Consider the following 14,922-nt stretch of genomic DNA (forward strand, 5'->3'; position numbering starts at 1 on the left):
CCACTGGTCTTGTCATATGAGAATACACAAACTATGAGGTAGATGTATTTTTTCAATCATCGCAAATCTGCCTAAAACGGCACGTTTTCTCAGGTATCGGTACGGCAGTGGCGTGCGTCTTTTTCATTGAAACGACCAGGCACGACCTACACCGGCGCAAATAGTAGGACGAGATCGACCCTTCTACAGAATACAGTTATAATGTATGTCTTCTTCAGTATGAGTCTTGTATGATTGAAAGATTCTTGTGTTTATTGGCAGCTCTGTCTCCCATCTTCCCGACATTATTGTGTTGACTATCATGACAACCTGAGTGTGAGACACCTCGACGTCATGCAGTGAATTACCCTAGCGTACACTGGCTGCCGCGATAGTTTATTAATCTACCGATAGAGGACGCGGAGAGCCGTGTAACAGTAGAGCCGATCCCGTATAGCGGTGTAATAGTTGGAATAGTCATACCGAGTGGTGTAGTAGTAGAAATGATCCTGTGGCGCAGATTCCTTCTTTGTAGATCTGACAACCCGAGAAAGCACTTTGCCACTTGTACTTTCCCGGGGTACTTTCTCAGTCCTAAGTCCAGGGGAGCGAAACGACTTGGGGCGAAAACGTCAGGGAGCGAAAGAGCTGACTTGGCGTGAACATGTGGAAATTGAATCTGAAATTTTTGTCGAGAAGATAACCGAAATTAGTCCTCGTTTTCTTGTGAATATAAAGAACATCATGGCTGTCATTTTAGAAACTTCCCTAGGTGACATAACTGTCGACATGTACAGTGATGAAAGACCAAGATGTGAGCCGATTTGATTGACTGCACAGACAGTTTGTTGTTTATCATACATGCAGCGGTGCATGCATGGGTGTATGCGACGTCATGAGTGATGTAGGCCTATCACAAATTCAAATTCAAATACAATTATGTATGGTGGCCATGTCATGATGTGGTGGTAGACTTCCTGGGCGGTCCATGCGCCATCCTATAAAATATAGGGTTAAAATCTTTTTGTGGCGATGCCAAAACCAGTCTTGGCAGTCACGGTGTAAACCGCGAGGAACACGAACATATAGCATTGGGTCCTTCACTCCTTGTATTGTATACTTATCATGCACGCGCACATCACAATCACATGGAGAAAAAATAGTATAGTTCCACTTTAATAAAAATGGAAAACTTCTTTAAAAAAATCACCTTCTGGAATGAATAGGCAATTTATACAAGTCCTTATAACCATAATGCTGTTTTAAAGATTGCAACAGAATTTTATGGAATGGACACTCCTTCAAGCTACAATAGGCCTTCAATTCAACAAAGACAATCAGAGCCCAAACTAATCAAATGTGCACACTCGGAACACGTCAGAAGGCTATGCTACATGTACAAAGCATGATATTGACAACATTCGAAGTACTTTGTGTGGTAGGCAGGCCTTACATGTCATGATGTATGGTAGACAGGCCTTTACATGTCATGATGTATGGTAGGCAGGCCTTGAAATGTCATGATGTATGGTAGGCAGGCCTTTACATGTCATGATGTATGGTAGGCAGGCCTTTACATGTCATGATGTATGGTAGGCAGGCCTTTACATGTCATGTCATGATGTATGGTAGGCAGGCCTTACATGTCATGATGTATGGTAGGCAGGCCTTTACATGTCATGATGTATGGTAGGCAGGCCTTTACATGTCATGATGTATGGTAGGCAGGCCTTTACATGTCATGATGTATGGTAGGCAGGCCTTTACATGTCATGATGTATGGTAGGCAGGCCTTTACATGTCATGATGTATGGTAGGCAGGCCTTTACATGTCATGATGTATGGTAGGCAGGCCTTTACATGTCATGATGTATGGTAGGCAGGCCTTTACATGTCATGATATATGACCATGTCAGCCAAAAAACAACTGTGTCGATCATGTCCAACACGTTTTTTGTTCTTCCCCAGGAATTTTCATAGAACATTTACCTTCTTTCAGGTTGCCTCAATTTTTTGAAACTTTGTAAGATCAAGTATTACAATTTCTGTCTCTTCCACTCGGTCCAGGTGAGTAACCAAGGAAACGACTGGAATATACTTCAGTAATCTGCTAAAGTGCAGATGTGGCCGATTTTTGTTGAAATTTCAATACACCTTACTGCTCCACAGTACAGGTTGAAAAATGTCAAAAACGTTTTTTGCCAATTCCAGCAATAATTGACTTTTTTCCATTGAAGTGATCCTCTTATGCTGTAAGAAATTGGTTTATAAATCATACGATTCAGACTGATTTGTTTTAAGATGACAGCTAAGAAACTGTACATTGTATCGTGCTAATTGGCTAAACCTCATTGGCTATTTGGCTATTGTGTAGCATTTCTACCCATACTCATTGGCTATTGTGTAAAGCTTTCTTTACTTTCAGCATAATCTTGTTGCCCAGACAGGAGACCCGACAGGCACTGGTCGTGGTGGTGCCTCAATGTTTGAGTAAGTACTGCCTGACGTCTGCTTGAAACACTTTCGTCTCCACCTACTCAAGCTGGGGAGAAAGGTCCCCTATGGGTCGAATCAGTGTTTTATGTGTGCCACTGCATTTGGGCATGGTAGTAACCTGTTTTGCTTAGGAGGATGGGTCCATCACAAGCTTATTCTTCTGTCCTCTTGAATGGCATCTTTCTTTTGCCCTCTCATCGGCACCAGGGGCAAGAAATCAAAATCGGTAGTCAGTATTCAATGATAGATAAATGTGCAAGTTTCTTCCTAAGATGAAGAATCTCTTAATTTCTCTTTCACCAGGAAGCTGTATGGAGACCAGGCACGCTACTTTGAAATGGAAACAAAACCCCGCATCAAGCACAAGAAGCGAGGGTTGATCTCCATGGTGAACAACGGACATGATATGCATGGATCACAGGTGAGTGACATTGGTCTGTTTCAGGCTTGCCTACTCTTTTTTTCAATGTCATTTGAATAGCATTATTCATAATATGTGGTCCTTTTACTTAATCGCTCAGGTCAGGAGAGATTTGATACTTATTAAAATCTTGTCAATATTAATAGAAGTTGGGCATTCTTTCAGTCATTGGCCACAGCTTCAACGATGCCATCATTCTCGATTCTGTAGTTTATAGTTGGTGGAGCTGTGCAATATGTCATTGGAGTATCCCCTATTAGCACTATAAGACCTGCCCATCATTCTATCAGCTCTCATAATCTGTGAAGAATACAGTGGAATCAAATGTAATCAAATATTTAGTTTTTCGCCCAGTTCTTCGTTACCCTCGGTGACGACCTTGACTACCTCGATGGTGTCCATACTGTGTTTGGAGAGGTTGCTGAGGGCTTTGATGTCTTGGATCAAATCAATGAAGCCATTGTGGACAAGGAGAACCATCAGCCCTATATAGACATAAGGTAAATGAAGAGAGTTACTCCAATTTCTGTTAGAATAAGCATCAGTTTGCTTTTAAGAGGGATATTTCAAAATTTCAACAGAGGAAAAGATAGATTTCTCTATCTTGTACTCGTGTGCAAAATAAAGACAGTAGATCATGTCTCTCCTACAGGATCTACCATACTGTTATTCTTGACGACCCGTTTGATGACCCAGATGATCTCATCGTACCAGACAGGTCTCCTCAACTCACCAAGGAGCAACTGGAAGTAAGCGAACAAGTCTTCTCTGCCTCCAACGCCCAAAAGAAACTTCAGCCCTCAGAGGAAAACCTATGGTATCAAGTGTTACTTCCTAAAAATCAAACCCATCACCTCAGAGGCGACAAAGTTCAAACTCTGTAATGACGTGTGATTTGTTTCAAGCCTTTCATGTTTTGACAAAATCCTTGGTACTTCTGTTGAGCCTCTGCATGGTGGTATTGACTGTTGGGTGTAAAGAGCTTTGGTCGTTACATAATTGTATAAAAGTGGACGTCATTAGTGTCATTTTTCTTCCAGAGTGGTAGAATAGGAGTAGACGAAGAAATAGACGACACAAAGGGAAAAACAGTGGAAGAAATTGAGGAGGCAGAAAAAGAGAAGGAGGCCAAGGCTAATGCACAGTTCTTGGAAATCGTAAGTGCAGCTCTGTGCATTCCGTTCATCCTCCTGATTAAGGTGCAATATGCCTCTTCAAATGATGGCTGTAAATGTGCCTCTGTTGTCAGTAAAGTTTAGAAATAAGCCCAAGTATATAATCTCCATCGGCTTAGCTGAAACCTTCCCTCTCACTTCTCCACTCAAATGTTGATTTCAGATTGGTGATCTGCCAACAGTTGATGTCCAAGCCCCAGACACAGTATTATTCGTGTGTAAACTGAACCCGGTCACCACTGATGAAGATCTGGAAATCATTTTCTCAAGGTTTGGCAAAATTCTCAGGTAAAAGAAGCAAATTCTTGGGCTGTTCTTCAAAGATACATGCATTTGCTTGAAAAAGATATCCACATTCAAATGGTACTGTCAGAGGAGGACGAAGACCATTTCATTCCTTTTCATCTGGATACTGTGTGCCTGGAAGAGGATCTCACAGTGTCACTTTATCTTTTCAGTTGTGAAGTGATTAAGGATCAAAAGTCGGGGGAATCTCTACAATATGGATTTATAGAGTTTGAGAAGGTTTGTGATAAGGATATATTGTACCCTGTATGTAATAAGGATGTGTCGTGCCCCCTATGACGGATGTATTGTACCCTGCTTGTAATAAGGATGTGTCGTGCCCCCTATGACGGATGTATTGTACCCTGTATGTAATAAGGATGTGTCGTGCCCCCTATGACGGATATATTGTACCCTGTATGTAATAAGGATGTGTCGTGCCCCCTATGACGGATGTATTGTACCCTGTATGTAATAAGGATGTGTCGTGCCCCCTATGACGGATGTATTGTACCCTGTATGTAATAAGGATGTGTCGTGCCCCCTATGACGGATGTATTGTACCCTGTATGTAATAAGGATGTGTCGTGCCCCCTATGACGGATATATTGTACCCTGTATGTAATAAGGATGTGTCGTGCCCCCTATGACGGATGTATTGTACCCTGTATGTAATAAGGATGTGTCGTGCCCCCTATGACGGATATATTGTACCCTGTATGTAATAAGGATGTGTCGTGCCCCCTATAACGGATGTATTGTACCCTGCTTGTAATATAATTGATAATAATCAGTGTATTGTAACTAACTCCTGTGTATGGCATGACATCATCATCATCATCATTACGGTGCTGGATGTATTGTGTATGGCATGACATCATCATCATCATCATTACGGTGCTGGATGTATTGATTTTACAAGCAAGGCAAAATTCCATTTTCATAGCAATGTTCAATGTGTACGAGATTGACAAAACAATAAAATGCTGTGACTCCTCAGCTCGTTTACATGTCTATCACATGTCTATCTAGGGCCGGAAGGTAAATTCATCCCCCAAATAAAGCCCAAATATGCAACAATTACGCCAAAATAATAATTTAGTGCACCCCCCCCTAACATGCATGCATGACCTTGAGATGCTGTATCAAGCGCTTAGATGGTTGTACCTGCCGTCATTAGTGCACCTTTTAGCGATTTTGTGCCATATTAGGGTCCCCGCGGTAGGCCTAGATCAACGTAGGCCTATACGGGGCACCATTTCAACCAGTTTCGAGTAAACGGACGTGTTTCACTGGTGTTCCTGCTGTAGAACAACTGTAATTAGTAGTTTGACCACTTTTAGAGCTCTCTTCACCATTCTACAGTCTCCAAGCACTACTTACACTGATGCTGGACTCAAATTTGCCGATAGACAATTTCTCAGTTCTATTCTAGTCATCTTAGCATCTTACCCCTTTTGTGTTGACCAAGACGAGTCTTTGTGATGAATGCAACCTCACATGTTTACTCATTTCAGCCGAGTGAGTGTGAGAATGCCTACTTCAAGATGGATAATGTGCTCATAGATGATCGGCGTATTCATGTTGACTTCAGTCAGTCTGTGGCCAAGGTCAAATGGAAAGGGAAAGGTCATTTCAGTTCTTAGATTATCAGAATATGAAATTCTTTGTTATTGGTTTGAGATTAAGGGCTTCTGTTAACATCAGCATAGACATGCATGTAGAAGTATGTGCGTCTATCAGAGATAGACAGATCGTGCACTGTATTTCTCAGCTCAAAACTCCACGTTTGTCATCGGTGGTAGGCTCGCATGTTTTGTCACTGCAGTGACTTAGCACACCTGCATGCATTACATGTACAAGACAAGATGACCTCAGGGATCAAAGTGTGTACAATCTGCTCCTCAGTGTGGCCTCCGCTGCTTGTACAGTGATCATACCTGTAAAGGCCTTTCAGTGCAAACCATTCCTCTGTCAATATAGATTTCTATAATTATAGCCATGCTTGTTTTGCTTCAGGGAAAGGTGTGGAGCATCCCAACGAGCAGAAAGAGTACAAGCGTCCAGAGTATGCTGTTAAGGACAAGTCACACCGGGGAGAGTATCCTTGACTTGAATATTCAATAACAAGCAATGAGGTCTCTTCAAATGAGCTCAGTGTGAAGGCAATACTGGAGTTGTAAGCAAATCCAATCTTAAACCAGTTTGAGTGGTTTGAGATGATTGTGTATGGTTAAAGTAAAAAGAAGCATTATCTTAACATAGCCTTAATCAGGAAAAAAACAGTATACTCAGAAATTGATCAGGAGCATGGCTCCTCAAGGAAAATCGACTTTGAGGGTATTCTAAACATGTTATGACCATCCGTTCTGTCGTGCATCATTAGAAGTTCGTTCTTGTCAGAAGTATGTGGAGCATGTGCAGGTATGTCGTCCTTGACATCTCATCAGAAACTATGACCTTGTGTTTGAACCACGGGAAGAAAGTGACTCGTTGAAAGGAAACAAGAAGAAGAAGAAGAAGCATAAGCACAAAGGCAGTCGAAGTCGTAGCAGCAGCAAAGAGAAACATAAGGTGTAGTATCCCGGTGTTCTGTCAAGGTCAACTCCTACTTGCATGTATATTCTCATAGTTCTTTACACTGGATGGCCTTAAGTTTTGAATATGCCTACCAATTTCTGGTTAAATTGAAAAGCCTGGTCTCTGTACCCTAAGGCCTGTTGGGTTCTATTGATCTGGGACTAATTGGCTCCAGATCTTAAGGTGTGAAGCATTGTTTTGTTGAGTTGAATTTGTCTGTGTCAAGAGTTTGTATAGAGAAGAGGACTGCCCACGACAGTTTTCTCAAGTGTTCCTTGAAGACTGTTTACTGGCATGCAATAAAACCCGAATTGATTCATGGTCATTCCTTGCCCATCAAGTTTGATTTTCCTCATCAACTAGATTGCAGGGCTCGGATCACTTTTGCAAAGAATGTATTTCCCCTTATCCTACATGTGCATAGATTAGAAGACCATTTTCGGAAAGACGTAAGTTTGTGTTATGGGTCAATGAGAAACATTTTACATGTACATATATTTTTTTATATTTCAGAAAAAGAGCAAGCATTCCAAGAAGTCTTCTTCAAGGTCAAACAGTCCACCTAAAGGATCAAAGAGGTCAAGTATAATTAGTCCTAAGAGGTTAAAGAGGTCCATATCAAGAAGTCCCACGAGGCTTGAAAAATCTAAACGTGTGCGTTCTCGCAGTCCGTTGGAAAGGTCGCCGAGTCCATCCAGCAAAGAGAGGCGAAAGGAAAAGCACTGGCGGCACGATCGCTCCAGGTCACGAGAAAGGGACAGTTATGAGAAAAAAGATAAATATCGGGATAAGCGGGAGCAATCACGAGATCATGAGAGATCGCGGGAGTGGGATTATGAGAGATCGCGGGATTCTGATCGACCTCAAGTGAAAGATAAGAGGCGGGAACGAGACAGCAGATAACTAGGGTTGGAGAGAACGAGTTTTATTCCTACAGTTCTCCATCTGAAGCACCCCAAATATCATGGTTATGTAGTAGTGGTGTCGATAGCGTGACCACCATAGGTCATGAACGGTGGGTCAATTTCTCATTATTAATGTCAATACTGAACATGTAAGAAAACATTTTGCATTCATTTTCATCACTTTTTACCTGTTATATTTTCACATTTTTGGCTCACCGTAAGGGGAGTCTATACGATAGCGCTGTGTCCGTCGGCGGCGGCGTCCTCGTTGTCGTCGTCGTCGTCGTCGTCCGTCGTATCCTGTTTCAGAAACAGTGGCACGTTTCTTAACCGCTAGAGCTATGAACTTGAAACTTTGTACACAGCACCCCCTAGGTCAGGTGACCTCTGACACTGAATTTCGGTCCGATCTGATTTTCAACTTGGCCACCAGGGGGCCAAATGTCGATATCTAAAAAGTGTGATATCTCGCTTATTAGTGACTTGTTTTCGATGAAACTTTTGTTGTAGGTACTCATAGCAAATATACATCTTATATCATACGGGTTTTTAATTTGACCTACTTTTCAAGGTCACAAAGGTCATATGGCGTAAATTGGCTGTTAGAGTGTTAACTATGGCACGTTTCTTAACCACTAAAGCTATGAACTTGAAACTTGGTACAGATAGCCCCCTATATCACATAGCCTCTGGTGCTGAATTTCAGTTTGATCTGATTTTCAACTTTGCCACCAGGGGGCCAAAAGTGGAAATCTAAAAAGTGTGATATCTCGCTTATAAGTGACTTGTTTTCGATAAAATTTTTATGGTAGGTACTCTTCGGAAGAATACATCACATATCTTACGGGTTTTCAATTTGACCTACTTTTCAAGGTCACAGAGGTCATATGGCGTAAATTGGCCGTGAGAGTGTAAACTATGGCATGTTTCTTAACCAGTAAAGCTATGAACTTGAAACTTGGTGCATATAACCCCCTACATCAGATAACCTCTGATGCCGAATTTTGGCCCGATCTGATTCTTTATTCGGCCACCAGGGGTCCATAATGGAAAAAGTAAGAAGTGCAATATCTTGCTTATTTTTAGTGATTCGTTTTCAATAACATTTTCATGGTAGGTTCTCCTAGCAAAGAAGCATCACATATCATATGAGTTTTTGATCTGACCTGCTTTTCAAGGTCACAGAGGTCAAATGGCGTAAATTGGTCGTTTGATTGTTACTATGGCACGTTTCTTAACCACTAAAGCTTTGAACTTGAAATTTGATACACATGACTCCCTACGTCATGTAACCTCGGACACCGAATTTCGATCTGATCTGGTACTCGGCTCGGCCACCAGGAGGCCAAAACAAAAATAGGTAAAACGTGCAACATCTCGTTTATTATGCTACGTTCACACCTAATGCGTATTTAAACCGAATTCCGTAGTGCGCACTCCGGAATTCGGACTAGTTAGTGCGGGATAAAAATGATGAGTTCACACTGGGTTAATTCGAATCTCAATCCGCACTAACTGCATTCAGACACAATCCGGACTAGATCGCGGCCATCGCCATCATGTTGTTCAGCCCCGGGCCGATCAAACATTAGAGAACTTTCGCCACGCCGTCCGAGATCCGATCCGCCGAGAACGGATCTCGTTCTCGATCCCGTTCCCGGAAAGTACGTTGCGCGCATTCGCCACGCCGTTCCGAGGACGGGTATTTTTTTACGTCACCTGCAGCTCGTTGCTATGGTGATTCTGTCAAAATGGCGGCTGATCTCAGACGGCTAGGAAATTTTGCTTTCGAAGATGACGAATTGATGCAGGTTATGCATGAACATTTATTTTTTGCTGACGCCCAAGATAAGGAGAGCACGTTTAATCCCAACTGGCCAAGATTCGACTTGAATCGACTGACTGACGCACAAAGCAAGGAACAATTCAGATTCTACAAAGATGAAATCATTGATTGCAAATGTGTTACGCATTCCAAATGTGGTTCAGTGTCGGAATCGCTGTGAGGTTAAGGGTCTTGACGCCCTCTGCATGACTCTGAGACGGATGGCGTATCCCAATAGGCTCAGTCAAAGTGAAGATGTTTTCGGAAGGCCGACTTCTGTCATATCGTTCGCAATCAATGAAACCGTCGATTACATTTACCAAACTCATGGACACCTCCTACACCAGTTAGATCAGTCATGGCTAAATGAAGAACATCTTCGTGTCTACGCGGATGCTATACATGAGTCTGGCGCACCCTTGGATAACTGCTTTGGCTTCATCGATGGAACGGTAAGACCAATTTGTCGACCAATAAGAGGTCAACGATCAGTATTCAATGGACACAAGCGCGTACACTCTCTAAAATTTCAGTCCATGGTCCTACCAAATGGCATCCTCGCCAATCTCTGGGGACCAGTTGAAGGGAGACGGCATGACGCTGGCATCTTAGCGGACAGTGGCCTTCACGACCAGCTGGATCGTCTGCCACGGACCGAAAACGGTGAAAGTTACTACGTTTATGGGGATCCTGCTTATCCTGTTCGACCGTGGATGATTTCTCCATTTAGGGCAGGCGCGCTTGGGCTAAACGAGCATCAACAGGCATTCAATACTGCGATGGCGGCCCCAAGAACATCTGTTGAATGGACATTTGGCAAGATCTTACAGTACTGGGCATTTGTAGATTTCAAAAAAGACCTGAAGGTATTTTTGCAGCCTGTGGCAAAGTATTACCTGCTTGCAGGCTTGCTGACCAATATCCACACGTGTCTGAGAGGTTCCTTGACGGGCGGTTACTTCGAACTTGACCCACCAACTTTGGAGGATTATGTTGGCATTTTGGACTAGTAAATGAACGTAACGGTTTTCTGGTTCTGTGCGCGCATCCCCGCAGCGCGCCTCCGGTCTCAGTGAATTTCAAATTTAGCGCGGGCGGTCAATTGATTTTGCTGTTCTTGACTGCAACACAAGATGGCAGCGCGATCGCTATTTCCCAAATGACTGGAATTGTGTATTTTTTGGGACCTTCTCGAACTTGCTGCTGCTTGACCCCCCCCCCCCCCCAGATATAAAAAAAACTGAAGATGACTCGTTTCTCTTCCACGTTAAGTTGGGAATGGTCTTAGTCCATCAAGAGAAACGACATTTTTATTTTCATCTTCCTTGAAGTAATTATATTGACAATATAATTACTTCAAGATCAGACCAGTCAAAACCGAGAAGTGTTGAGACAGAGGGGATTCTACAGTACTTTGCAGCAGTGTCTCCATGAAACGGTTTACTTTAGTATGCATTCTTTTCCAATATACCATAATAAATCGAATGCGAGGCCAATGTTTGCCGATTCCCAGGGGGTTGGGGTGGAGTGGGGTTACCATAATGAAGCCATGGTAGCTGGGAGTAACATCTGACTGGCACTCATCCCTGTAAGCTAACCATGCTAACAAGTCCATTCTTGAAATCCTGATAATTGCCTGGGTGAATTGAATGGCTTCCAGGGGATGGCCTTCTCTCACACAAAAGCTTAATCCAGCATTGCAGAGCATCGTGATAGGTTGTGATCTCAGATGTATACGCTCTTTCTTCACAGATGTAGCCTAAGGCATAAAATTGAATTGATACAAAGATATTAAATCAAAATAACCAACATTTATTTCTATATCAATAAACTCTGTAACATTGCAACATCTTTTAAAAAACAATCAAATACTAACTTAACTCGCACACAATACTTTGACATGAATAACATACTGTAAAATCCTCTCTGTCTCGACACTTCCAATCTTGACCCTTGTTTCTCAAACACCTCACAGAAGCCGGTTTTAAACATCGATATATTTCATTTTGTGCGTAGAGAAACAATGGGAATACCCCCCCCAAAAATATGCTAGGAAAACACGGGGGAAAACCATTCATTCATTTATTCAAGTCACCACAGAAGTGTCGAGACAGAGGGGATTCTACAGTAGACGTACTGATAATTTCAAAGTCTATTTCTTGAGTTGTTGACTCTCAATAAATTGTTGAAATATTGCTGAAAACTGTTGTTCTTTTGTCTTTTCTAATTCCATTCTATGGCGCCTCTCCTCTTTTTCAAGTTCAAATTGTTCCCGTTTGAATGCCAGTTCTTCATTTTTTAGGTTAATTTCCTCCTGTTTCATTTTAGTGTAGTCAGTCATCACCTCTTTCTTTTTCTTTCTTGGGGTGTTGGAAGGAGCCTTGTTTTCATCTGCAATGTAAAAGAGAAGTATAACTATGGAGGTTACTAAAACATGCAGTAGTCAAATGAAACCTCAATTGCAGAATCACAGTCAAACTTGCCCAAGTCAGTCTTGCATAAGTCGAATTCTGACTTATGCTTTTCTTTTTAATAATCCTCACCTTAGTTGAACCTTGTCTTAAAAGTCGAAGAAAAATCTCTGATCCCAACAGGTTCGACTTAGGCCTAGCTAGTGTATTAACCCTCCCTTTGGAGAGAAATGGGACCAAAGCATGTGAATGGGAATCATGAGTTTCCCTCCCTCACCCCTGACATTTGCCCCTCCTAGACATTCTATGCCCCCCTAATGACATCACCCCCCCCCCCCCCCCCCAACTGAAGGACAGTCTTTTCTCAGTGATATCTTTTTGAGGGAAATGGGTAGCAATTATCCAGGGCCACATCAGATTTTTGCCACCTAAATTTATGGGATCAAGTGGACAAAAATCAGAAATTTGTTTCAGTACGTATTCTTACCTTTATCACCAATCAGGGTTTCCATCGCGCGTTTCCTTATTTCAGTCCCCGCTTCAATCAATCTCTTGTCGTTTTTGTTTGAACTGGTTGATGCGGTCTTCTTTCTTTCATGGGAATCAGACTTCATGGTGAGGATCTCTTGAAGGAGGATTTCCCGCTCTTCATATTCCTCAGCAGTGCCAGATCTGAAAGAGTATAATTGGCATGAACATTTTTGCTTGGAAATCAAAGTACTTTATTACTGTTCACAGAGGACTGAAGAAAACCTTAAAAATGATGGGATATTCTACCAACGACCCATGGATTGAAGCAAAGAGAAAAGAATTTGAAAATATGCAGGTTATTGTAAATTCATAGGTCATAGGGAAGTCAAAAGGCAAGGTAAAAATTACCCTAAGCCTACATCTAAGTTGCTAGAAACTATTTTTTTATCTTGTCTCAAAATTTATAATTATTAAATTAACACTGAATTTTGTCCGAGACATCAATGCAACAAAACTTACTTTCTTAGTGCAGCCATCTGCTGTGTTTTGAATGCGTTAATTAATCGGTCTACCCTCTCCTTCACCGATCGGTCATTAACCGGAACAGCTCCGGGCTTTATCTTCAACATAGCAGAATTGAAGTTCTGGGTTATTACTGCCCATCTATCTGCATCTTCGTATGGGTTTCGAGCTCTGATTTCTCGCAGAAGTGTAACATCGAAGGACGGGTTATACCTTATCGTCTTGGCCCTAGAAAAAGCAGAAAAGAATTGTACATTAGCAGATGATTAGTTACCAGATCAAAGTACTATGATTATTATAGTTTGCCATTTTGAGGGATCTGGGAGGATCAAGAGGGGGTTCCTTCAAAAAACGTCTTCTGAATCTGTGCATACCCACCCTGAATTTTCAACAATTATGGGTTTATGGCGAACATCTACAGGGCTGGCCCACAGGCCTTCATGGAGAAAGCATGGATACATACCCTGCCTTGCCTGTACTTTTGGGGTTTTTTGGTGGTGCATCCCCACTGCCGCCATCATTGGGTCCGGGACCAGTTTCCTCATCACCACTGCCAGGTTCAAACCTCATCTCCTGAAACGTGAAAGTGACAATGAAAAAAAAATTAGGACCAGTAGCTAGCCTACCAACCAGTATCAAAGACAGGTGACTAAGAGGCCACTCTTTTATTCGTTGACCTTAGGGGCCTTCGAATGCCTTCAGAGGCGAGTCTGACAAGTCGCCTTCCAAAGATTCTAACTAGTAAAGGCCGCCTCCAGTCAAACATTGGCCAGGGGTGTCAGTAGCCATGTTACATGCCCTGAATGAAGAATCAATCACTGACTCAGTCAATCAGGCCGGTCAATGTATAGGGCCTTTTCGACAAGGGGCTCCCAGACTCAGGCAGAGGGCTTCATCCCATTGTTCGAGCCTCGGACAGAGCCCCATTGTTGGCCTACGGAACAATGGGATTAAGCCCTTCGGGAGCCCTTGACGAAAAGGCCTATCATTCATTCATCAGACAAGAGATGAGAGAGCCATCCCTACATACATTATTAGGCCTACGGTTCTGACACACAGTACATTTACATGTTAATGTACACTGCTGATGTAGGCCTACATTTCTGCGCCTTAGAATTGGCACTGTTTTACCATGTTTACAGCATGAAAAACAAATTAAAATCGTGCAGGATGGCTTCACTATCAACTCAAGAATGTTTTGCACCCATATTCGTCCTCATTTTGTACATACCGCGAGAGTATCCCACAGGTTTGCCATTTGAATAATTTTTGATAGCCGCGCAGCCGTTCCCGGAAAAGCCACTCGAGATATATCGCCTGATTCACGGCATCCGGTTTCGGGATCGCAATCTGATACCCAAATACTGATGACGTCATTCACATTTTTGGCCCGTTCTCGGAGATTTGGATCTCGGACGGCGTGGCGAAAGTTCCCTATTGTATCCACGATGTGGCGAGGATTGTGGATCGGTCGGGTCCCGAGGACTTCATCCAAAATTTCAAGTTCTTCGTCCCCAAAGCCGTTCCGTCCTGAGGTACCTGATCGACCCAAGTTGTTACGGGCCTTGACCCAATCTCCCTTCATTGATTTTAGTTTGTTACGACACTGGTCAGTCGTACGATCGTAGCCTTCTAGTTTCAGAAGCTCAGCGATCCGGCTGTATACATGGGAATTGCGGTGATTCCCCTGCAATTGGCCCTCAATATCTTCATCTCTCCATATCCTTAACAAGGCCAGTCGCTCATCGCGTGACCAAGCAGGACTTCTTTGTAGATTGGCAGCCATTTCGTACAATAAAACAACAATGAAAATCACTTGGAAAAATGCAGGAATGACAGCGTGATAAACACA

At 42.6% G+C, this 14,922-nt stretch overlaps 2 protein-coding genes across 2 annotated transcripts; one reads left to right on the plus strand and one right to left on the minus strand.

The window, feature by feature from the left end:
* Positions 1-627: 627 nt before the first annotated feature.
* LOC135487632 (peptidyl-prolyl cis-trans isomerase-like 4) lies at positions 628-9,759 on the plus strand. Its single transcript, XM_064771646.1, has 13 exons — positions 628-793; positions 1,979-2,046; positions 2,405-2,469; positions 2,779-2,896; positions 3,251-3,396; positions 3,549-3,645; positions 3,937-4,053; positions 4,235-4,359; positions 4,530-4,596; positions 5,874-5,985; positions 6,376-6,457; positions 6,807-6,930; positions 7,450-9,759. The coding sequence occupies exons 1-13, from the start codon at positions 724-726 to the stop codon at positions 7,837-7,839; spliced, it is 1,581 nt and encodes a 526-aa protein (XP_064627716.1). The 5' UTR covers positions 628-723; the 3' UTR covers positions 7,840-9,759.
* Positions 9,760-11,462: 1,703 nt separating this feature from the next.
* Positions 11,463-14,374, minus strand: LOC135487642 (uncharacterized). The gene is made up of 5 exons (XM_064771666.1): positions 14,302-14,374; positions 13,534-13,643; positions 13,068-13,298; positions 12,565-12,749; positions 11,463-12,057 (listed from the first exon to the last, which is right to left on the minus strand). Exons 1-5 carry the CDS (start codon positions 14,326-14,328, stop codon positions 11,819-11,821), a joined length of 792 nt encoding a protein of 263 aa, XP_064627736.1. The 5' UTR covers positions 14,329-14,374; the 3' UTR covers positions 11,463-11,818.
* Between the last annotated feature and the right edge of the window lie 548 nt (positions 14,375-14,922).

Source organism: Lineus longissimus, chromosome 5, assembly GCF_910592395.1.
Source record: "Lineus longissimus chromosome 5, tnLinLong1.2, whole genome shotgun sequence".
Taxonomy (NCBI): domain Eukaryota; kingdom Metazoa; phylum Nemertea; class Pilidiophora; order Heteronemertea; family Lineidae; genus Lineus; species Lineus longissimus.